The 25,180-nt window shown below is 38.0% G+C and overlaps 1 protein-coding gene and 1 long non-coding RNA gene across 3 annotated transcripts in view; one reads left to right on the top strand and one right to left on the bottom strand.

The window, feature by feature from the left end:
- Positions 1–25,180, bottom strand: part of LOC308065854 (potassium voltage-gated channel subfamily KQT member 1-like) — a 520,908-nt gene that overhangs the window by 197,976 nt on the left and 297,752 nt on the right. Inside the window, exon 15 of the mRNA XM_080392405.1 lies at positions 16,499–16,560. Coding sequence (XP_080248531.1) covers positions 16,499–16,560 — 62 coding nt within the window. The remainder of the gene's footprint in view (positions 1–16,498; positions 16,561–25,180) is intronic.
- Positions 1–25,180, top strand: part of LOC308065855 — a 74,879-nt gene extending 49,699 nt beyond the window's left edge. For both annotated transcript variants that reach the window (XR_013928943.1, XR_013928944.1), the window contains exon 2: positions 1–25,180. This exon is cut by the window's left edge and continues 10,920 nt beyond it. This is a non-coding gene — a long non-coding RNA (uncharacterized lncRNA).

The following is a 25,180-nucleotide window of genomic DNA, read 5'->3' as shown; positions in this document are numbered from 1 at the left end:
TTTATTTTTCCTCTTTTCCCTCTCTGCACTAACAATTTTTAAGAGGCCAGAGATATACAAAGTGAAATGTCACCATTCTTACAAGCTTAAATAAACTATTTATTAGTGGTAGACTAAGTACTCTGGAGAAATTTATTTGCCCTGGCAATAATATTTATAAATGACCTATGAAATATTATGACATTGTACCAGTAGCATTGCCGTTTGCCTGTGAGGATTTAGTTCCAATCAGCAAGTGCACTTAGAGGGAGGAAATATTTCTGTGCAGGGCCAGCGAAGTGTGCAGGCAACACTTGGGAGAAGATGAAAAGGCCGTAAGTACAATCTTTTCTTTGACACTGGCGATATATAAATATAGAAGTAATAAATAAATAAGTCGTTCAGCTCAAAAAGAATGCAGCCATTTTACGGTCCCCATCAACTGAGTCTCTGCTGCTTGTGATGGAGAGATCTAAATGCAGTGTGGCTAAAACAGGGAGCAGAGCTCCTCAGCCACAGGATGGTGAAGGCTGTGAGACTACCAGAGGGGGAACACAGGTACCTATTGAACATATGGACACATGGGCTGCTTTTTACAGTTCTGTATTGACCAATGTACCGAGGCAGGAACAACAACAGAAACCCAGCAATTAGGTATTTCAAACAGAACTGCTATTTTAAGAACAACAAACTTCATTAATGGTTTGGGGATGGAGTGTGGGGAGGGTTTAGAAATAAAACACATCTGTGCAGACAAAGGCATAAAATTCAGATTATTTAAATGCTTGCACATTTCCCCCAAATGACATAGAAGCCAAAATCTATTTTGCTGTAAACTAAGTAAGTGAGTCAATACATGCACAACAAAATACATTTTTTTCTTCCCCCGCCCTGTATCAGGTATACCACAGGGACAAATCACCAGAATATGCATACACCAGGAAACAGCACAAACACAAATATCACAGAAACCATAACTTGTAAGATCAACAGATCAACAGATGTCATGTAGAACCTATATTTCCAAACATCAACTCACTGAAATGACACATATGCTTAAGAGGTCACTCAAATTATATTTTGTTTGATTTACATATAATTTATTAGTTCACTTCCTACACTGCACTATTCTGCATTAGGGTATTTCCCCATAAAATCTGCATTACTTTATATAAATGCTGTTCCACAGTACTAGCCTAGCAATTATGGTGAACACTTATGTGTTCTTTCCAAGTTTTCCCTGTAGGTATCTCATGCACATAAGCCATGCAGGTTGAGATTTTTAGTTTTCAGACGTATAGTAACTTCCAAAGATACATTCAGTAAAATTCTACTTAGCATTCTTTATGAGAGCAAGGTGGTTGAATAAGGAGAAAAGGAGCAAAAGAAAATAATTTGAATGGCATTGTATGAAGTGTGAAAACTTTCCTTTTAAAATACCAAACTGGTACATCTACAGTCAATAATATCTACCTAAAAGACTGTACCTGAAGAAAGCTGGAAGAGAAAGAAAGTACCTGTAAAGCAGATGCTGAATTTTATTCTTTCCCTCTCATACAACGTTTGCTTTATCCCAACTCCATTGTGATAATGCTGCAGAGGCATAAGATTGACAGAATGACACAAAAAGCCCACAGACCCCAGCCCCTTTGGTACTCCTGTCGTAAGGTTACACTGATGCAGTAGACTTTAAACAACATGTTTTTAAGTTTTCTTTATGCTTAATTTTTTACGTTTGTTGTTTTTTTTTTTTAAATTTTTTACTGACCCCACACAAAATTTTAACATACAAAACGTACAAAGCTCTTCTGAGATGTGGTTAGGAGCAGGTCCCAACAACGTGCAAGTCATGGGGTGTGTCATGATTTTCATCTTGACAAGTATGTCGAGCTTTAGCTCTTCTAGGGAGTGGCCCTGGGCATGGACCTCTACAAACTTGGCCCAGGTTTCCTGTTTATAACCGAATAAGGTGTCTTCTGTCTAGTTTGCAAAACAAGCATAGAACTACTCACTGCTGATCTTTAACGTGTGCTTCTCAGACACACTTCTTGCAATGCACAGCTATCTGCCCTTCTGTGGTTGTCAGTCCCATGTGAGTGTAAGGAGGTGGGTACGGAAGAATTTTTTTTCTCCCCGGAGATAATGACGAGTGAAAATGCAGAAAGCAAAGCAAAGTATGAGACCATAGTGGCTAAGGCAGCAAAACAGACACTGAGAATCGTGGGACAGCCTACAAAATTTTGTTGGGATTCTTCTTGTTTGACTCCTTTGTTTTAAGCACTTGCGCTAAATTTCTGTGAGTATTCAGGATTTTCTCTGTGTAAGGTCTAGATACTGTCACACAACCACAAATCAGACTGTGGTGTAACCCTCTGAACTGGGTTTGGAGGAAAGCCCCAGCTGCAGGGGAGATGTGCGATGAACCAGCAACCATTCCACGCCATGTACCTGCGGCCCCAGGGTGGAAGGCTTTGCAGCAAAGCTGTCATCGGCCCACATCCAGCGCTCACAGATGCTGGGAGACACCAGCTGCGTGGTTTTGACCATCAGCATCATCCATATTTCAGAGCTGCTGCTGGTGAGTTCTGGCTGCCTGTGGGTGCCTCCCGGCAGGTGGGACCTGCATGCCAAGCTATCTGTGGGGGATGAAATGGGGAGCGCATATGGCATGGGGAAACAGTGCTGCCCAGTATGGCCCCACACAGCAGCATGCCCACACCTGCAGTGCAGGACCATGGCCTTTCTCCCACCGCTTGATGTCAAATGTAGATGTCAGTGGCCAGGAATTTAGAGATCAAACTGGCAGGGTACTGGCTCCGGTACCTGCAGCTTGGCAGAAGTCTCAACACAGTCCCAGAAATGAAGGCTCAGGCCAGGCTAGGGAGAACATGAGGTGATGTTTCAAGAGTCCAGTTTAACATCTGTAAGACTTGAGAGATCTCTCCTTAGTCCACACCAAGGGACAGGCAACAAAGGAGCAAAGAACTGTTTTCTCTGGAAAACAACAGGATTTTTTTGGCTAAATAAATTTCAACAGATCAATAGAAAACCCCTCCCAAAAGGAAGGTCCCAGTCTTCAAGAGATTGTGTCCCTCAGTTTCCTTCCTTTCTTCTCACTTTCCTCCCCACATGAGTCTCAACTTGCTGCCTAGCATCCTTCATATCTTTGTGCTGGGGCTGTGGGCATCTAGGAGGTGTAGGTACACCGTTACAATGAAGAAATGAAAGAGAACCATAAATGTAGGCTGATATATTAAAAGGTGCAATACAAGATATATTTTGTTCATTGCTGAATCCAACTTGGTCAACTCTGCTTGCTTATTCTAGTTAAATGCACATGTCAACATATAAAAAGTTATTTCAGACTGCAGCATTTCATTACTTGAGCCAAGCCAAATGAACACAGGAATAGCAACAGTACACACGCCAAGGAAAATGAACTTTTTTTTTCCTCCTACTGTGACATTTTTGGAGGCAGCCAATTATACATTAAAAAAATCATGAATGAGCAGTGTAATTTTGGAGCCATAACTTAAAGTGAAGTATTCCTTTAAATATGAAATTAATATAATCATGACATTTTAACAGTTTTTCATGGTTCTGCATTCTTCTACAAGGACTCATTCTAAGTAAACCTATATGCTATATAAAAAGACCACAATAATCTTTTCCCACTAGTAAAATTGCTACTCTTATGAGTGTTACATATATAGGAGTTTTTACATACATAAACAGAATGTGGTCACTTGTGGGATCTATAGATTACATTGGGGTCATATTAAGGGAGTAATGCGTGCTCCAAATTTGCTGGCGTGTTTTACAGTGTCTAGATTTTTCTGTCCTGTGCTATTTTGTATATTTCCTGCCCTAACATAAATGACCTCATTAACAAGAAATTCTAAGAAGTATACATAGGTTTGGGTTTGTTTTTTTTTTTTTTCTAAATCTGAACTTCGCTGGCTACAGCTTACTTCTATTTTGTGACCTCCCTCTGTGTGTATAGCCTTGGAGGAGAAGGGAGGGGGAAGAAACAAAATTCTGCTCACACAAGGGAGTTTTCTGCTGAATGACATAACCGGTACTCCCATCAGCCCGAGCTGTGGTCAGCCTGCCCAACCATCTAGCAAAATTAAGTAAATGCAGAAAAGATATTTTGGGGATTGAAAATTACCTTCCAAATACAAGCAGTTCATTTGTGCCTTCCAAGCCAAAGAAGGAAATCACACAGCAGCATGTGGAGTACTCTATTCCCTACGTATTAAAGTTGTGTTAGCTTTATAGCAGTTCCTGTCACCATTCAGTATCTTACCCCCCAAACAGGTATGTTTTACCCCAGGCTCAGAAGTCTATTTTTGCAATCTCAACTCAGGGTAAAACTTCACCGGGACTCTAGGATCTGATCCACTTGCAGCGATCCTTACGGTAATAATTACCCTGTAGCTGGGTTTGGAACTAAATGTTCATCTCAACATTGGAAACATTGTTTTGTTTTGTTGTTGGTTGGTGTGGTTTTTTTTCCTCTGGATAGCAAGTTCAGAATGTACTACAGAAAGGGAGCTGAGAGTACCTAGCAAAAGCTCCAGTCAGAGGTAATTACAACATTCAGTATTCATAGAGCACTGAAAATGCTTTTTAGAGTCTAAAAAATGGAGGCTGAAATACATAAATTGTAAAAACCAGGAAAAAAGAAGATATAGAAGCAAAACCACAAAATAAAAATCGGAGCTCTATATATGTATACACATCCATACAACTGCACACCCAGTTAACATAAACAATACAACAATACAGTGTTGACTAAGGTAGAGTGATGCATGGCTGCAGGACCAGGCTCAGATGAAATCTGTCCTGAAGCATGATTTGGAGGTCAGGCTCCAAAATTCTCTCAGAAAATCTAATTTGTCAATTTGTTTGTGGTTTCTACATCCAGAAAGAGTGACTCCATATTTCACGTCCATCCTTCCCTCTGTTGAACTACCGTTTCCGCAACCTCATCTTCCTGCCTGGACCTCATCTTCCAGCCATCTCCCCAGCCTCAAAACTGCCTTCCTCCCACCCTGCACACACACTGTTATCCCGGGGCGGTTGCCCACTGATTTAATGCTGAGGGTGAACGGACAGGTCAGAGCTAAGGGGGACCCAGAAATGCATATCCTCAGGGCATTACGGTGGTCTTGCCTACCTAGCCATGCAGTGCTGAAGAAGGATACGCCATTTATATGGGAATCATACTTGTAAATTCGGCTTTATGGTGAGCATACTCTTTGGATATAGCTCTTCTGCCCTTCAAAAAATGGTTTCTAACTGGTTTTCCTGGACTAATTTCAGGTATGTGTGCCAGCGCTGCACTTTACTTTCTAGGTACTCATCAAGAACCATCCTCCTTCTATGGTACTACAGATTTTTGAGAAAAGAAAGCAGCTATTTCTTCTGTTTGACTGCAAATACTGAGGCAAACTGAACACTGCACAAAGATGTTAATGCTCTTTGCATGGCACCCACTCAATCTTGTTATAGGTTGCAGGTTTAGCCTTTCACAGGCAAGACTTGCTGCTTGTGGCTTTAGAAACTCTCCAGATACACACGGCGACAAGTTGTGCAAAGCACGTAAATGCTGCAGCCACTAAGCACCTTGAAAGTCAGTAACAAACCCAACATTAATAGGGAGCTCACGGCAAGGCAGAGTAGGAAATTTTAAAGACGGCTGATGTGTTTTGAATTGCTGTGAAAGAACACGGGCTTCTGCTGCCTCCTAGGGTATGTCCTCGCGGCAGATACCTGAACTCATGTTAAACTTCCTAACGGCAGTGAGCTGGCAACGTGTTTGTGGTGGCGGAGAGGCCAGGGTGCTCTAGTTTTGAGCATTTACTTGGCTTTTCAGCTGGCTTCTCTGCCTCCCTTGGACAGTGTGTAGCAATATAAATCAGTGTCTGCTACAGCTATTTACTATCAGTACAACTAGTCTGTCTAGTAAAGCCTAACATTTTAAATACATGCTATGCATTTTATGTCCACCCCGGTTCTGTTTTAAGCTTTGAGGCTCCAGCATTCCTGCTTTTCACATGTATCTTCACAGTGAGGGCTAGAAACAAGCAGTTTTAAGAACGCTCACACATGTCTCCAGGTACTGAAGCCTTAAGAAACACAGAGTAGTAAGAGACTTGTGATATTTTCGCAGACCTGACAGCCTGCAGTCTCTGCTCCTGAAGAGGCAGGGAAGCTGTGTGAGCCAGATCCTGAATCCAGTTGGAGATCTGATCAGACATTTAGCCTGACCTGGCAGCACCAGCATGGCCCTGTACTAGCCCACATTTTAAATGACACTGTTTTGGCCACTTTCCATACCTGTTAAATTTGCTTTATGTGCCATTGCTGTATGCTTCACCTCTCGAAAAAAACCAGCATTTTTTATGCCAGTTATAGCCTCCAACTTTTGTTAGCATGCTTCAGAAGAGAAAATATGACAGCATTTTCAGTACTTCTAGTTACCATGTTTTGAAAACACTGAGGCCTAAGACACTGCCATGTTCTACACCTTCACTTTAACTGTAGGCTGCAAGTCTCAGAAATAAACATTGAACTACTAATTTGGTATTTAATGCTGCCCTTTAAACAGGAGCAAGGCCTTTCAGCACATTTTTAGTGATTATTTCTTCATCTACATGTGTCACAATATTACTGGAAAATGTGCTAGACCCACAGTAGAGATGGTGGGGTGCTGCAGTGAGTAATCATGCTCTTGAGGTCCCCTCCAAGCTGAATTACTCTGTGATTCCAACATATTGCATGGCACCACAACTACAGAATTGAGAATGTTGGCTATGGCCTGATGTGACAGCAGATAGTTTACTTCACGAGCAAAGACAGGCATTTTAAGTTCAAAGAAAGATTAAAGGAGAGATGCCTAGGATCGCTCAGCCCACAGAAGGGCATTGGACTCTTAAGAAAGCAGTATTTGAGGCTGTGAGGAATACCTCTAGATGCTGCATGACGTACTTCTAGATAAGGTATTTATACATCTCCCTGTATGATAATATCTCCATACCTTATAGTAACTGAAATAGCAAGGTATTGCTTTATAGAGGGGAGACTATGTCTTGTATGCATTTGGGCTGAGGTTCTCTGTCAGAGCACCCCGCGTTTCTGAAGCCAGAGCTCGGTGCATGAGCCAACAGACCCCACTTCCTTCATTTCAGTCTGTTCAGAGTCATAACCATTCCACGCAAAGGCATTTTAACCTGCAGAAAAAAACTTGCTGGTAATGAAAAAAGCGCAGTTCTTCAATTACAAGACTATAAATAAATCCTTGGATAAACTGCTTAGTAATGTAGTAGTATTAAATTGTATTCTGGCATTGTATAAAAAATGCACTTGAGGATCAAGCTTGTAATAAACTAGGCACTGTACCTACATGATCAGAAAAGATCTGAGGTACTATACATCACCTCCCCTCCTCAGACTCAGAACCCAGTCCCTCTCTGATCTCAAAGGACTGCAGTATGTAACAGACACATAGACTAACACGTGTTTTACTAAAACACCCCAAAACACAGCACTGAAATCAACCCCAAACTTCTAAACAAGAAAAATATGAATACAATTTGTAACATTATTTACTGGTAGGAAAAGTAATTATGTTGTAGAAGTGAGTAGGTATTATTGATCTGCTCACTATTTTCCTGCTGCATAAAATTTAAAGCCATGTGCTGCAAGTAACAAGCTGGTGGTAAATGTAGGGAGAAAAATGTTTCTCAGTTTCCTTACATTTTGTATCCCTGTCCCTTACCTCATAAGCCTTTATATGAAGTCTTTTATATGAATTTAATGTTTAGTGAAAATTTTCCTCCCTACATAGAGCCAACATGTCAGGGCAGGCCACCACAGTACTCCAGTGTATCTTGGTGGAGTTTTTTGGTGGTTGTTTTGTTGGTTTTTTTTTTCTTTTGCAGAGTTGTGTCATCCTGTAACTTGCCTTGTAAAGAAATATTCTTCATAACGCTTATTATATAACATATACTGAAAACACCCAGAGACTAGTTATAGCAATTTAGATTCAATCTATTCTTCTAGTCCTTCCCTTAGCATCCAATACCAGCCATCAGCAGCAACAGAATAGCTCCAGGACTAAACAGATGTTTGCTCTGGCTCACCATCACAGTTCTTGCATGAAACGTAAATCCAACTGCTAGTCCAGGAATCATCTGAATCATATAAATCTGGGTTTTTCCACTGTACTTCCCCTGATCAAGAGGAATTGGAGGTCAATATTATACTATATTCAAATAACATTAAAACTGCCCTTTAAGTTACTGATCTGAAAAATGTGGTAGGTGAAATAACCACAGTAATTCTGAGGTAAGGAGTACTAGATGAAAATTACTCTTTTTTTCTATAGGAAAATGTCTTTTTGTTCTTTGCGAATTCTTCATGATGTTGGAATGTCTTTCACTCAAAACCAGAATAAAATAATAACAATTTTAAACAAACGAATTAGAAATAAATTGGTTGAACTGAAATGCTCAGAAAAATCAGAGTATTTCACCCCAATTCTGATTTTTAGAAAGTCGCTCTGAAGTAGAAAATTAGAAACACTTTCTTTCAGTATATGATTTAAAATACAGATCCATAGAATGTGACACCTTTTCAAAAAATGTCCCACTGGAAAAAAAAAAATAAAGTCATTTTCAGATGGAGAAACATTCCAAAGGAAAATTCTCAATTTGTCTGTAGGGAGGGCAGCACTTGCAGCATACAGCCATAACCTACTAAGAACAGCTACAAAAACTATTTTTGAGAATAGTTTTCTAAATTAAATTGTTTAAGATTGGCAACAATAGAGGTCATAAAACTGTTCAAATGACATTTATTTTCATCAGAAAATAACAATTTTTGAAAAGCTGTTCATAAGAAGAAATAGGTTTAATGAATTTATATTTTTTTTTAATTTGAACAAGATAGAAGACTTGTTGAAATACACCATTTTCACACTTCTCAGTAAAGACATGGTTTTTTATGGACTAGGATGACTGACCATTTAGAAATTTATGTTAATTTAGAATAAACTGTTAAAAATGATAACAGGTAGAAGCAAAATACTTATAAATGATCTGTTTTCTGTTATTCTTCGGAAGTTCACATCAAAGCTCTTTGTGGGAAGATTTAATTTTTATGAGAATAAACAAATTTTTAAGATCCCCCAAATACTTTTAATGTAAAAAATGTATTTTTTTCAGCCAGCAATAGTAAATAAACTGCATTATTGCTTCATAAGCAACAGAACTATAACAGAGCTTTGTCCCCTATGCATTTATGGCTGGGCTTTCTGGCACCTGAGAAGAGCCACACTCACACTGCAGTGTTTTGTTCTGGGAGCAGGGGAATTAACAAAGTGTCTGTCCTCTACCCAGGCACTCATTTTCTCCAAAACTTACAGGAAATCAACATCTCTAATCTTATGACCCCCTTCTCAATTTCAGTTAAAACCAGTTGTGATGTGGAGAACAGGAAGAGGCAGACAGGCTCCCTCAACCACAGCCTTTGTGGTCAATGTTGCTGTTTCCAGGACCTTTTCCCTGCAGGTTAAACAGCCTGGGCACATCGATATGGATTAAATTTCCAATGTCGTAACAGCCTGTTAAGGATTCCCTTCCCTAAAGGCTCTGTTATTTACCAGCAGCCCTAAATCACTTTGCTCTTTCTATCTTCCCTGGTATTCACGATTAATGTGTGCTCTCCTCAAGGAGCATCAGTGTAGAGCAATACATCTGCAAGTGGCTCTCTTCGTTTCTTATCGAACATAAGGTAGCTGCATAATGATTTCAGGCTGCTATGCAACATATGGCCGGGAACCCCCGCCTCCCCCGCCCCAGCATGCTCCAAGGTGGCATGGGCAGCATTTGCTAGGTAGTTTTGGTTCCACCAGAATAGCTGCAGCCAAGAGAGCAGAAAAGCAACTGGATTGCACCAATTGCCTAATCAGAGCAATCCTTGAGACTGCTATAATGAGATCAGCCTATTCAAGCTGGATCCTGATCAACAGTCAGTGCAATCACTGGGGAGCAGACACTGCCATCTGCACGCTCATTTATTGGGCTTTGGAATTATTTAACGTTTGATTTATGGCGGTGAATTGCATCCTGGCAAATGTTCACTATGCAAAACTCTTTGCTCCCTTACCCATTAAAAATCAGGGCCTGATCCATGTGAAAGTCTCCTGCTGAGTTCACTATGTTTTGGATCAGGCCTCTGGGTCTCAAGAATGGCAGATAATATTCCATTTCTGTCCAGTTTTGTTGCTCAAATTTAGAAGAAGCTCAAGTGTTTTCCATCAAGTTTTTAATGTTTACTTTTGGGAGAATCTTCACAGTGGGTCAGGTTACTGTGATTTAGAAAGGATGACCCACACCGACATATAAATTTTCCAAAAAATCTTAGCCTGAGGCAGACATCTGCCTTGGAGAATTTCAGCCCAGATGGCTAAAGTTTGGCAAGGATGTAAGCAACTGAAAATAGAGTTCTATAATGGAAAGTGGTGTACAACCTCAATAATAGGAGGGTGCTACCAAGTACCACATCGGATAAGGCTCCATAACAAGAACCATAAGGGAAGAATTCAGCCAGGATTCTTTCAGATATGCTTCAGAATTTCTTCTTTTCTTTTGCTTGAAAGGCGTATCAGAGTTAGCTCTTATTTTTCCCTGGTCCTTCAGACGTTACCATCACATCTAGGCAGCTCAAAACCAGCCTTTCCCTCTCAACAGTATTAAACAAGGTTTATCTGAGAAGCATCAAACCATCCCAGACAGTCAAATGATGTCCGGGCTGCAATAGTTCCTCTTCCCATTGAGATGTCAGCTAGCAAAGTAGAAAAGCTTTGTGGCTGAGATCTAAGCTGTTAAATCAGCATTACCTGGTGTTCAGATTAAAAACCCATCTTGATGTTTCAGTACAAGAACACATGGACAACTTCAGTTCTATGGTACCTTAAATCCCCAGCATACTACAAAGATTCACTTGGACATAATAGATTAAAAACATGATTTCATTCAGATTAATTCTGAACTTTTTGAGTCCTCATTTCTGCTTTCACCTCATCTCTGTCAATTCGTTGAAGTTGAGCAGGATGTGAAGACATGAGCTGGAATCTTGTTAAATCTATGTAAGAAATTTGCTGCAATTTACACCTCTGTAAACCCCGAGTAAGTCCACTGGCATAAATGGAAGTACAGTTTGGCTTGAAGCAATAGGCTTTTTTTTTTTTTTTTTTTCATTAGGCAACAGCTTAAATATAAAAATATAACGACTTTAAGGGTATGGTGCAGAATCAATAGATTTGTGCTGGACTATTTTGGAGTAAATGAGGTTAGGCTTTGACTGTGCTTACTGGTATCCTATTCCAAATACACATTCATAGCATTTTTCCCTGAGAACCTCTTGTCCATCTCCTTGAACTGAACATGGCATGTTCCGAGAATGTGTACAACAAGCAATGCACCTTTTTCACAAGATATATACAAGTAATTGCAAGTCACATCAGCTATGTTAATTTTTGAATCACACACTTCTGTGTTGAGAAAAGATACTCCAAAAGTCAGCAATGTTCATGCATGTTTGCAAAACAGAGAAAGCCAGGATGAAATGTATTTTCTATTTACAAGAAGAAACAGCAATGCAACTTAGACAGCTACTTTTAAGAACTATCAGCCTGTTTTAGTAGCCAAGAAAATCCATATAACGCCCATTTGCAAAAAAACTTCTGAAAAGCTTTATATTATGGAATGACTCAATGTTTAAGGAGCTGGGTGCAAATGGCCCACAAACACCTTAGTGCCAAAATATGTTTTTGTTAATGAACACATTTGTTGGGTTTATTTCGGACATATTCTCGAAACCCCAAGTATGTAGCACACTCATTTTGCAACTGACTCATTGTGCACCAATTTTCCCTTTTTTTTTTTTTTTTTTAATGCAGTTCAGTTATTCCCATCACCCCACCCACAAATTAGGGGTTTATAATGGAAATTCTGACAGGGCCTTCACTATGATGACGCTTGAAGGCACTGTCATGATAAATAATTTACTAGTTAATGACTCCTGATGCAATCACAGCAGGAGTCAGATTCACTAACATCCACCTCTCCATTGTTATCTAGGAGGAACAGAGATAGTAGGGCAACACCACTCTTCCCTGAGCCCATCTTTTTTAGCTCCCAGATTTAAAATGAGTGTTTAAGTTGGTAGAGAGTTTACCACCACAATCCAACCTCTACATTTGTTTATGTTGGATGACACTTTTGTTCTGGCTCGCATTACTCAGATGGATAAAGCTCAGAAGGGTTCTGCTTTAATGCCCTGTTTTCTCTTAGTGTTTCTGCATTTTTTAAATGCTACCAAATGGTTGCTTTTGGCTCCCAGCATTATCACATGTTGTCTATAAGTATGGAAATAGTTATGGTAATATGGACGTAAATCATAACTGTAAATACCACATAAAGAAGACTGCCATATAATTATAAAAATACCTAATAGATTTCTTTTTCAAAGACAACACAGCTGTCCCTTCTAACCTTTCATTTGTAGATTCTTTTCTCTCCTGTTTTTATTTATAGGTTGCCGTGCAGTTTGACACACCATGATTTTTGTTTCTAATTTTGAAAAGAAAAGAAAAAGAAGGAATACTTGTTTCATCATAAAGAAGCATTAGTTTACAGTTTGGAAAAGAAAGCAATGCCAGCTCTAGAACATCATCTTGGAACCGATCTCCCTTTAAATACATTTCAAAATAATCTGTCAATAGCTACACACAGCAATTTAAAACTAAACCCTGCCATCGAACTAAAGCAAGGGTCGGCCAAATGGCACACATCATGTGTTGGGAAAGAAGCCTCATTCTTTCTCTAAAAATCACAGTGTTTTTATGAAAAGAACCACACTAGGTTATTACACTGACCACAACAAAATGAAATTTTTATACCCTGTTCGGGGAGAAAAACAGGTTGAAAAGTGTTATGGGTAAACTTAGACTATGCAACATGCCATGTTAATGAAAGAAGTAAAGACTTACACAGCATTAATGTTGCCAAAAAGGGTTTTACATATTGACTGGGAACTGCCAACATGTATTTTATCCATTTCTAGTCTGCTTTGCAACATGTGAAAGCAAAATGATACAATTGTATTTCAACTCCGCTTTATGCTGGACTCGGATTGTGCTTCATCCTACATAAATTTGCTCTTATTTCTTCCTTGCTACCTCAAACTCACAGTCGGAGCCAGGATGGTCACCAGAGCCTGCAGGCAATGCTACTCATGTCACATGAATGCAAGGCTGTCATCTTTGAATCTTCGAAACATTTTTGCCTCAAAGCTTTTAGAGCTTTTATTTATCACTAAGCAACCACTTCAGAGATCCGTGCCTATGGCCTTCTACACAGCAAATATCACATTTTAACTCAAACAGTAGCAAACCTCTCAAGGAAATGAAGTTCATCTCAGCCATCAGAAATGTACACTTCTCTCTCTCAATTTCTAAAGAGTAATTATGGCTTTATGCAGAACAATACACAGCTCTGAATGGTGAATTGCGTTCTGATTCCTTTTTGGAGAAACAACTAAAACAAATGAACTGGAAAATGCTGGTGGGAAAGATTAGTCTGGGCTAGAGGTGCTCTAATAGCTTATTGATACAGATTTTTAAGTAGACAAAATGTTCAAATCTGCACTGCATTTTTATCAGTCTACACCAACTGGCGTTTGTCCAAAAATGTGTCTTTTTATCAGATGTGTCACTTGGTTGGGAGGCTGCCATGACTATACTGGGTGACTGAATGTTAAAATAATTTCTCCAGGGGAAAGAGGCTGATCCCAAAGGTTTTCTGGTTCCAAGGGGGAGATCATTTTTCAACCACCAGCTGGAGCCTGATGTCAGACATGCCCTTGCTTCATTTATTCTCCTCAGAGGTTGAAACCCAGCTTGTCCTTCCTGACTCTAATATTGTTTCACATTTAGGCACATAGCAGCTACTACAAAGTAAACTATTAATGCAGGAGAGCCCAAGAGACATGGGAAAACAGTTTAGGGGAAGCTGTTTGACAGCAGGATATGGTTGTTTCTATTGTCCCATTAAAACAGAGTTATCTGGGAAGCTTAACTTTGTTTTCATTATGTAAACATATGTATTTTAGCCTAACATGTCAAAAAGATGCAAATACAAAAAAACCTTAACAAATCCACACCATCAAAACCCTGAACAAACCTACGCAATAAATGTTTGCTCTTTTTGTGCAGTTGTATCTACTTTCATAGCAGGAATATGAGAATGTACACCTGTACACCCTGTACAAAAGCAGGTTAATTTGTACTGAAAGAACAAATGCCCTGGATTCCATCAGACTCTGCTGTTTTATTTTACATTTGTAATTTGGTCTAAGAACAAAAAGGAAGCTGGAATGATTTAATGTCTTCTATAGAGTCACCTTATGAAAATACTGTGACATATTTTTATTCCCTTCTATTTGTTTTCTCCAGAACAATAAGTAGAGAGATAGAAATCACCAGTTCCTATACAGTATGCAGTCAGTTAAAGCACTAGTATTTCATTCTTCAAAGAAAATAACAGCTAGGTCTTGCCCAAACTAATGGTATGAGCTCACAACAACTATGTTTAGACCATGATGAAATGAAGTTAAGATGGTCATGCCATTGTTTTGGTTCGGTTTGTTTTTTAACTTGCATGACTGCTGTTCTGAGAACATTGTTGTGAATCCCTGCTACAGACTGGTTACCACATGCTTGCAATAGACATTTAACATGAGAAGGCGAAACCATGTGGCTTCATCATCTCTAAGCATTTACATTGAGGCAACGTTGATGAAAATGGTAACCTTTTTGAATCAACCAGACTTCAGTTTTCTAGCAGGTTTAAGCTGTAAAAGCAGATTATCTGCAACAGAGACCACTCACTGCAGCATTTACTGCATACATTGGCATCTCCTATAACGTTCCTCTTATTTTACCAAGATACCTCTGCAGTGCTCTAATTAAGGCTTAGAAATAAAAAGTTATCAAATCCACAGCATATTATGCTAAAGCTGGATTAGAGTCAAACGCATTAATAACTGTCTGGCCTCTCTTTTTCATAAATTTGGAGCATTCAGGAGACCACAAACAACTGCTTCCAGAAGTATTTACAATACTAGCAGTAATCTGTTATCACAGATACTTTAATTGCTGTATTTTCAAATCTGTATATATGCATATTCAAGAAATATGAACAAAGTAGTGGTGTGAATTGACAGAATATAGAGATGCTAGAAAGCAACATACTTCATTTTGAAGTGAATTAATGTAATCTGAATGAAAGCCATTTTCACTTTGAATGACTGTGTCTGCACAAGTAACCAATCCAATTGAAAACTTAAACTCAGATAATTTGTCTTCATCTGTGAAGCTGATTCTCTGACACTGTCCGAGAAAGCTAAAAGTCAAAGAAAATCTGTCCTTTGACATCACAGCATCCACTATTTCCAATATTGTCCTAGCAAAGATTGTTAGATATTAGGCAAGAGAGGGAGGAATTGCATTTGTTTGATTTCAATTTCTGCTTTTTTGGCAAAATGTACAGTTTTTCTTTAGAATAATGAGATATTTCCTTCCTTTTTCCTTCTCACCTCACTTCCCCAGACAAAAGTGAAAAGAAAATTTGCATGACAAATATGAGGAAGACAAGGATACAAATAGGCAATGAATATGTTAAATTCAAATGGACTTTTGTCTCAGCTGTTACATCATACCACATACCCAAGTTGCTGCGCTGCTACTGTCCACAAAAAGAACACTGTTCTAGGGGTACCAGTTTTTAGAGGTAGGTAAGGGAATTGACCAAAAACCCATTAGAGAAATAGATTCCTAGTTTTAAGCAAACTTATATTTTTGTTATCACTTGAGTGGGAAAAGCTCTTGAGGATGTTTGGAATCGATCTAAACCAACAGAGCCTCACTGAACTTTGGCCTTTAGGCATACTAAGCAACTCTAATTAATAACAAAGATGAACATATTCTTGGAGAGAATACAGTGGGGGAGGGGCAGAATTCATGCAAAGATGACTGTGCAGGGCTAAAAATTGCAGTAAACATTAAAGAACCTCAAGATTATTAGCTAAGATATCAACTGTTGCTATTTACAAAGACTCCTGATACTAGCCTTTCTGTTTAACTCACTAATTCTTGTATGACAAACACCTTGTCAGTTCACAGTACTTATCTTCAAGATGTGTGATTTGGCTTCAACATGAAAAGTAATCCCTTTTAAAATCAAGAACCAGATCTGTATGGCAGGTAAATGGTTAATGCTGAACAACATGCACACGATACTTCAACTCCCTTACAATAACTATGATATTATTCTTTATTATGGTGCCCTGTAATTGTAAAGTAAATCATGCCAAGATACTATCTTGCATGTCTGTAGATCAGATATCATTACTGAGAAAAAAAAAAAAAAAGCTTTCATGCTCTTACCTTATCCTCTAGCCGGATCAGTCTGGCTCCTACAGTATAGTATCCTTTGTCTACCCCTTTTTCTAAATAAAGAAGGATAAAAATGGGACATTCATTAGGTGGAAAATAAACTCAAAGAATTATATCTACAGTATTTAAAGCAAAAAGTTGGCAATAGTAGGTTAGTATAAATAATATGAACATAACAAGAAAGAATTTCTTTATGGTGTACAGAAGTGAAAGAGGGTCACTGGAGAGAAGGGAATTAGTTTGCCTAACTGACAAGATTAAGTTAGTCTAAAGGGCAACCTGGACCTTGGTAGAGGTAGTCTGTGAACATGAGGGACTATGGATAGTGTCTGAGGTAACTTGATTCCTTGTTTAATTATATCAGTTAACTGCATGTAGTTAGATGGAACAGGCATGGTCCCTAGCCATACTCCCCATTTTGAATATCATTGACATGATTGATGTATACTTTCTATACATTAAAAAAAAAATAATAAAAATATCAGTACAGTTTTCAACTGAGGTTGCTGTACCCAAGGGTTCAAGGGCGGGAGTGGCAGAGATCTATCTCCTCTCCATAAATGAAGGACACTGGGAAAAGTCCTTGCATCTTTATCCTCCTTTTCCCTCCTAACCTTCATGAGACCTGGTTATTAAAGCCCAGTTATGCAACATGTTTCAGTTGCACATGGCAAATGGTGTGATTGGGAGCCAAGATTGAAAACTGTGTAAAGTGGGGTCTATTATTTGTGTTTACATGGCCAAATGCAAAGGAATGCTATAGTTTGGGGGTGTTATTTCACAGGGAATGAAGCACAAAACCCCATCTACTATGAACTGAGAGAAAATAATCACAAGAAAAAACTCTACACCCCGATACTAAAGTAGCTTAAAGCCTATATCAATGGAAGCTGGACACATTTTTCTCTACTGAACTGTACTTCTGATACCAGGCTAGAGTAATTACTCCTTGTTTGTTCCATAAATTAGCCCACTTTTATGAATGGTTGAGCTTTGGGTTTTTCGCTCATTCTGCAAGGAACTCACATTCTTGCATTTCTCAGTGAATGGTACTTGCTTTACTATTACCATTCACAATGTATACATTTTCTAATGTGTTTTGTTTAGTGATATATTTACATCAAAGTTCATTGCAAGGTGACTGGTACTGTATGCTCCACAATCTTAGAGGAAGAACTTCAGAAAAAAGCAATGCTGGCAAGAGCACTCTTCTTCCTTGCTTTCTTCTCTACAGACCACCTAGAATATTAAAAAGGTCACAGACCCCTGGCAGTTCTGCATAGGTATTAGAAAGGAGAAGTGTCTCATCAGAGAACCTGAATGAGTAAATTCCATAAGGAGATAAAATTCAAGGATTGTTCAAGGACACTGTGGGGACAGAAAAACAAATGACATGGCTTGGCTCATACATGTGTGCTGTTCATCATTCATTAGTTTACAACCACAGAAACCTCTTAAAATATAAGTGAGGGAGGCTCAAGTTTATCTGTGTGTTTATCTCTGCCTAAAATGAAATAATTGACTCCACAGTCTACTTTCTAGTTAGTAAATCTGTAGACACTTGTCTTTTGAAGTATATCCCAGAAAAAAACGTGCCTTTGAGGATTTCTAAATTGTGATGTGATTTGAACAGCAGTAGGTAGGTAGTCTTTTTGTTTGGGTCTAAAACCAAAAAGCTCCCCAAACCTGAGGAAATATTCCAATAAACTTATTTATTTTTTTAAAAGAGTAATTTCCTCACCAGCTCTAATTACATCCTTCATATAATCACCAAGACATCCCAAAACAACCAAACCAAATAAATAATGTTTCCTGTTTTAATTATTCTCGAATGTGGGATGGAACAGAAAACAAGAAAATAGGAAGCAGATAAGCAGTAAGAAGCTATTTTGTGGCATGTGGCAATCCTATCAGATGAAGTGAAAAGAATTATATGCATGCATGTAGGGGTGTCATGTCCACCCCTTTATAGGCATGCAGGCTGTATAAGTCACAAAAGGCTGTGGTCTTTCCCAGTTCTGATTAGCCTCCATTTAAATCATCATTCAGCTCTAATTTACAAGCATTTTTCTCTAATAAACATCATCTTTAAAAGTAAATGGGTTGTGCATACAATGTGCAGAGCATCGTGGTAAGAAGGGTGGGCAGAAATTCAGATAATATTGCTCCAGCACGTTTGATTTCTATCGCATGTTTATGTTTTCTCTCTTGAGCATTTTCAAGATATATGATTTTAGACTTCCTACATTAGATTATTTGCCTTTACATAGTTGAAAAGTTTGAATGGCTAACAATAAATCTGAAATGCCTGAATTTTTACATTCTTTGCTTTTAAACCAAAGTAACTTTCTTTTAGTATTAAGTTTTGTCTATTCTTTGTGTTGGTCTGCCATAAAACAGATAGACCAGCTAAGCAATCCAGTAAATGTGTATGTATCTGTGAACAGCACAGTCACAAAGAAAACATGCATGGTCATCATGAAAGGAGGCACACATTCATAATTGGATGAAAATACATGTGGACCAACTTTAGCTCAGAAGAAAAAAAAAAAAGTATCTTGAAACAAGCTTGTATCATACGGTTGGTATGATAAAACCCTATCATTTTATATACTAGACTTCAATCAGAGAAAACATTAGTATAATACCTAAGAATACTGAATAGTTCTTGGGTCATTTAGTCCATTTCTCATCTTTATTACTATATAAATTTCCTCCCTGGAAGTCTTTGCCTTCCTGAGTATACATAGTACACTACTTTCAAAACATGACCCTGTATTTATTTCCTAATATTTTCACAAAGATGGCTCATCTCTTTTTCTAGTGAATGACAAGAGATGTTTCTTGTAAAAAAAAATATTTTTTTTTTTATATTCCCCACAGCACTTGAGAAAAAAAGAAAGGCAATCCTCAACTTTCCCCAAATGGAAGCACATGATATTAATTACATATTACTAATTAGTTTGTTTTCTTTTACAAGAAAACAGCAATTACCATCTGAAATGAGTAAAAGAGCAAATGAAATGAGGGACGGCACCATAATCTTAATTTTTTTACTCAGTTAGTGTGCTCCATCTCATTGGAATATAGCAAACTTTTTCAGAAAATAGATCTTTTTTCTTTGGTTAGAAAAAAATACAGTGATCATTAGGATAGTGAATGAATTGCAGACAGATGGTCTGAAAATGATAAAAGCTGGAAAAGATCTACTATGCTTTTACAGAGTAAGAGTCCTTCCTTGATTTTTACTTTTATATTGTGTACAGCTAGAAGGCAGCTAAGTCAAAAATCTTAAAATTTATCTCAGAGCCATCAATTTTTTAAAGCAGCAAATGAGGAATTTGAACACTGTGACACCCGGGATATTCCAGATTTTAAAGACATCTCAAAATCTCAGCAAATTCTATCCAGTTCAGTACTGGGACTACAGAAAGCAGGATAGCAAGAGATACAACTACCTTCTTTTGTCTAACCCAGTGCAGCTACAGCCTTCTGGACCTGTATTTGTTCCAGTTCTGTAAAAGGTCTATGTAGGGAAAACTGTGATGAGCTTATGGCAAGATCTAGATTCTTAGCCTTATAAACCAGGTACCTTTCTGAAACACAAGTCAGGATTGCCCTTTTAAACCCTGGATCCATAAAGTAGCAAATAACAAAGTTGCCTTAGGCATCATGACTTTTGACTTGAGTTTCTTTTCTTGTCAGTCAGAGCCTTTTACAATTGATACATAGAAGAAATTAAAAAGAGCTAAGACATAGCCCTATATCAGGCACTTGTGATTTCCCTTGGACAACCAAAACAAAATTAAAATAGTAAACTACCAAAATATTTTAGTTTAGGGGCTGTACTGCAACACAGAAAACTTTTTAAATAAAGGTAATGTTCCGCAATGAAGATTCAACAATATACACTGAAAGTAGAAATTTCTAGCTTTTTCATGTTGCAAAAATCCATCTGCAGTAAGTAACCTTCCAGGTTAAAGATGCACAATCACCTTTCAACAAATAAAAGAGCCCTAAACAAAAGGTCTGCCTGCCTACCTGTTTCATTTATCCAGCCTCTGAGATGACACAATTTGCTTCACTGGCTCATGAGGAGCAATATAATCAATTTTTCAGAGACAAGCCATATACACTGAATCTGGTGTGAACTACATCACATTTCTGTCCTTCCTCCAGAAGGTGCTGACAGCAGGATTTAGACACGCTATCATTATTCTATGTATAAAACAATCAATATACCAAATTCAAAATGAAATGCAAGCTTCTTGGTTAGTTTTTTATTGAATGCAATTCAAAACTGTTTGGATGACCTCGCTGAACAGTAAATTAGCTGCAGTTTCCAAGCCCTTGAAGTAGGATATACGTGACATTGCTGCTGTCTCTTTGCATTGAGGTAGATCAACCCCAGTAATGAAATGAACTTTCAGAGAAAAGATTGTGAATACCTGACAGCTACAGAAAATGTCTTAAGTGGTTTTATTTTTGACCAAGTTCCCCTTTTGTCTCCAGGAGGGGTGGAATAAGTCAGTTCTTAACAGAAACATGCATACCTCTTATTTCAAATATTAATTGACTCAAAAAGATAAAAATTAAACTAAGTGTATTTATTATGCTTTAAAAGACATTGTGACCCAATTTCTTCTTAACAGCTGGGAAGAAAATAGCATCAAAAAACTTAAGTTGCATTTAATGGGAAAAAAAGCAAACAACGGAACTGTCAAAATTTTACCAGAAAGCCTTTTTCTCCAGGGATTCCCACCTGTGTTATGCAGACCCAAGAGGTTCAGCTGAACTGCAGATAAGCATCAGCATTTTGCTTACTTTTCTGAACCCAAACACTGGATCTTTTGTTTTACATTGGCATTATTCCTCACCTTTGCCCCTGAAAAGCTATAGTAAATCTCAAAAATTGCATTCAAAAGCAATTAAGTCCATCAAGTATAGTAAAGGTCAAGTATTACACTCTTCTTATTTGTATCATTACATAAGTATCTGCTTGGTTAATTCAATACATTTTATTAACGTGCTCTGCCTCTTTATCAACACTTTCAATTATTAAGGAGTTTGTTTACTATTACAGGAATCTTTGTTTCACATTACAAAATTGTGTTTCCTGGAACAGGCTTTCAATGAAGCTAAAACACAGTCTTCTAGGTATACTCATAAAAATGGGATTCAAGTATTTGGAAAATGTAATCCTTATTAATGTTTTTAAATCCACTCCTGATACTAGGAGTTTCAAAGAAAGCTAGTAGATGCCAAGACCAAAACAAGCAAAAAAGGAGAATTCCTTATAATATGTGTATGCAAAAGCTAAATCACAAAAAATCTTGTCACAAAATATTACAGATGTTAAAAGTTTACAGGAGAAACTAGGTAAGCTTGCTGAGGACAGACCAGTTAGGACTACAAAATACACAGAAACCATGCCAGGAAATCTCTGATCTGCAAATGGCTGAAAGCTTACAGGAAGGTTAGAGGTTTATGCATGCCCTTTTTTGATACATTTCCCAAAGCACCTTGCTTTTGGCTCTGTCGGAGTCAGGACTGGTCTGACCCAGCGTGGCTTTTATTCTGTTCTTGTATCCTTATCTTGTTTTAACACAGCTTTTAGTGCTTTTAATCTTTGAGAAACTAACTTGAAAAATAACAGTAATTACTTCCAGTGAATTCAGATTCTGGATCTTTTATGACTTCATTCACTTTTGAAAGGTAATAATACTATAGACACGCTGCAATTACTTCACGTAATATTATCAGAGCTGACAACAGGGTTTCAGTAACAGTCTGATCCAAACCCCACTGAGGTCACTGGAAAGACTCCCATTCATTTCAACAGGCTTGGAATCAGACTCTTAAGATTCTTTGAATGGGAGTATAATAAAACAGGGAAAAAAAAGGGAGCTGGAAAGGAAAATACTTCTCATGTTTTTCTCTTTGGCGGTTTAATTTTCTTTGCATTGTCATTTCTCTTTTGCTTTCCATCAATACAAAAGCAACACAGTCTGGAGGAAACACCCACATTGTTTACAAATGAGGTTTTCAGCAATGCCTTTGAACTGGAAAAATATCATATTGAAAATACATTTTCGATGTAGAATAAGCCAACCTTTCTGAGGAACTCAGGAAGAGCTCTTTTTCCAGAGGAGGAGGACAGTGGAAGAGTCTGTTTCCACCCAAATCCGACCAATACTATAACCTCTCATCCTTGTTCATCACTTCATTATTGGTGGGTTGGTAAATACTGTGACTAATCATAAACTAACCCTAGTTTTAGTTCTGCAGACCATTTATCTGGAACCACTTATCTTATTTTTGAATTTGTGGAACATTTAGATAAAATAACTACTAGATCAAATGACTTTTGGTTTTGGTCTTGCAAACCCCTAACTGAGCTTACCAGGTTTTGCATCCCTGACAACCATCTTACCTTTCCCAGTAGTATTTATTCAGTCCATTTGAGGGCAGAGCCATATGTCTTTGCAAGAGATATGACTTTGTAGAGCTGGCATGGTGTGGAGGCAGACATCATTCTTAGCAGGGCCACCATGCTTTTGCATCTAAGATAGTGTCGCAAAGCAGCTATTCAGCAGGAACATTGCAAGAAAAGATTAACAAGGGAAGTAGTTGCATGGACATGCATGCCATAATCTTCAGAGCACAGATGGCAGCTTTCCTGAACATCTCTGAAATCCTATGATGCTCTCCACAGTAAGACTATCCATCATGAATTCTCAAGATGTGCCTAACCCAACCTATCCTTACCTCTGGAAGCCAGTGGTTTTTTCCCCCCACTTCTTATTAACTCAAAGAAGAAATTTTGATGAAAAATTATAATGAACAATAAAAAACATATGGCAGATTTTGACTTGAACTTCACCTGCCCCCGTAATCATCTGGGGCTTTACTTGCAGGCTGTCTCTCCGGGTCGTGACTGGTAAAGCAAGTTGCTGTGTAACCTCAGACCTACAGGTATATCATTCTTTTTGTTTCTGTTGTCCATTTTTCTAGTGTGGGTTTTGCACATGAGTTGCCCAGGACTGAATGAATTGTGGACACAACCTCATGGTTCTTTCTCAATACTTTAGACTCTTTAACAATTGAACAGCTTGAACGCTTGTTCAAACCCACAGACACACCTAAGATCCTCCCGATAGTTGCTATGACCTTTTTGACCCAGACTTGGTGAAACTAAACTTCATTAACATCTTCAGCTTCCCAAACTTCTCAGAACACTATTTCAAAATTAACTTCTTTGCATCCAGCACTTCAAATTACTCCTCACCTCTGAAACAAGAAGCTGTTTCATAAAAAGTGCCTCTAACACTAGTCTTTTTGAGCACAAGTTACAGTTCTAACTTGGTAAAGTTACATTTGAAATAAAATAATACATTCTTGGAGGTAAACAAAGTTTTTCCATAAATTTAGCTTGCACATTATGGAATGATTTCCTAAGCATAAATATTTATAGATGTATTCAAGCTGATGGATTCTTTTCCTGTGGTCCAAAACCAGCTCAGCTACAGGCAAAAAGGATTGTACTACTGAATCTTCTGCAGTATCAAATGTTAAAAATGTGTTTTGAGAGATGCTCCTCATTCTGATAGTATAAACCATTTTTACCATTGATACATCATTTTTTAAAGGCTCTGAAATAACTTTGGCACCCTCAGTTACACTTAGGCAATTTACAATTCAAATTGTAAATTTACAATTGCCTAAAATTACTCTTTGAGCAATGAGTGCTCAAAGTCACTTGGGGGTATAGGAATTCAGTTCCTAAATCACTTTTGAGCTTGTAGGGACAGAGAATGAGATGGAGCCTCTGGAAATTTGAAGTAAATTTCTTGCAATAAAAAATAAATACTTCTTTCAGTTCTTTCCATACAAGTGCTCAAGTTTCTGATCTCCACGATTCTTACCACAAGATTTTCCCAGAAAATCACCTCTGTGCATGGCCAGGGACTTCCCTCCAGCTTAAATGTATATGTGGCCAGTTCACAAATATTTGTTCTTCTGCTTGCACTGTCCTTTCCCTTAGATTTTTTTTTTTTTTTTTTTTTTTTGCCTCACAGGTAATTACTCCCCTTGCAGAATTAACAGACAACCCTTTCCAGCCCTTTGTTTTGCTAGGTTAAAAAGAACAAATTTCTGTTTCCCACTCATAGAGTAGATTCTCCTTTTCCCTAGTCATCCTAGTATTTCTACCCTGTTTTTTTGTTGCAGTGTCTTTCCTAAAGATGTGGAAGCAAATTTTTGCACAATGTGCCACATAAAGCCTTATCTGAGTTGTGTGCATAGACATGTATACTTCCTTCCTTGTATGTCTCAAAAATCTCTCTCCTGATCCTAAGATCAGACTAATTTTTTTCATGGGTATATCACAGCATTTTCTTATATTCTGTTGGTATTTGCTTACAATTAATTAGTGGACCAAGCCTTTTTTTTTTTTCAGACATGCCAGACAGATGGTTCACCACTATTATCATGTAGGATATTTTTTTATTACTTTCCCTGTGTCTGAGCTCGCACTTTTTGTGACTGAATTTCATACCACTTCTATCACTTTAGCTTTCAAGGCTACACCAGTTCTTCCTGAATGATACCGTTGATCTTTTGAGCTTTCCAAAACTGAAATCCATAGACTGTTCAGAAAGGAAGAAATCTTTT

This window comes from Falco punctatus, assembly GCF_963210335.1.
Source record: "Falco punctatus genome assembly, chromosome: 6".
Classification (NCBI taxonomy): Eukaryota; Metazoa; Chordata; class Aves; order Falconiformes; family Falconidae; genus Falco; species Falco punctatus.
This window is presented reverse-complemented; position numbering and strand designations above follow the sequence as displayed.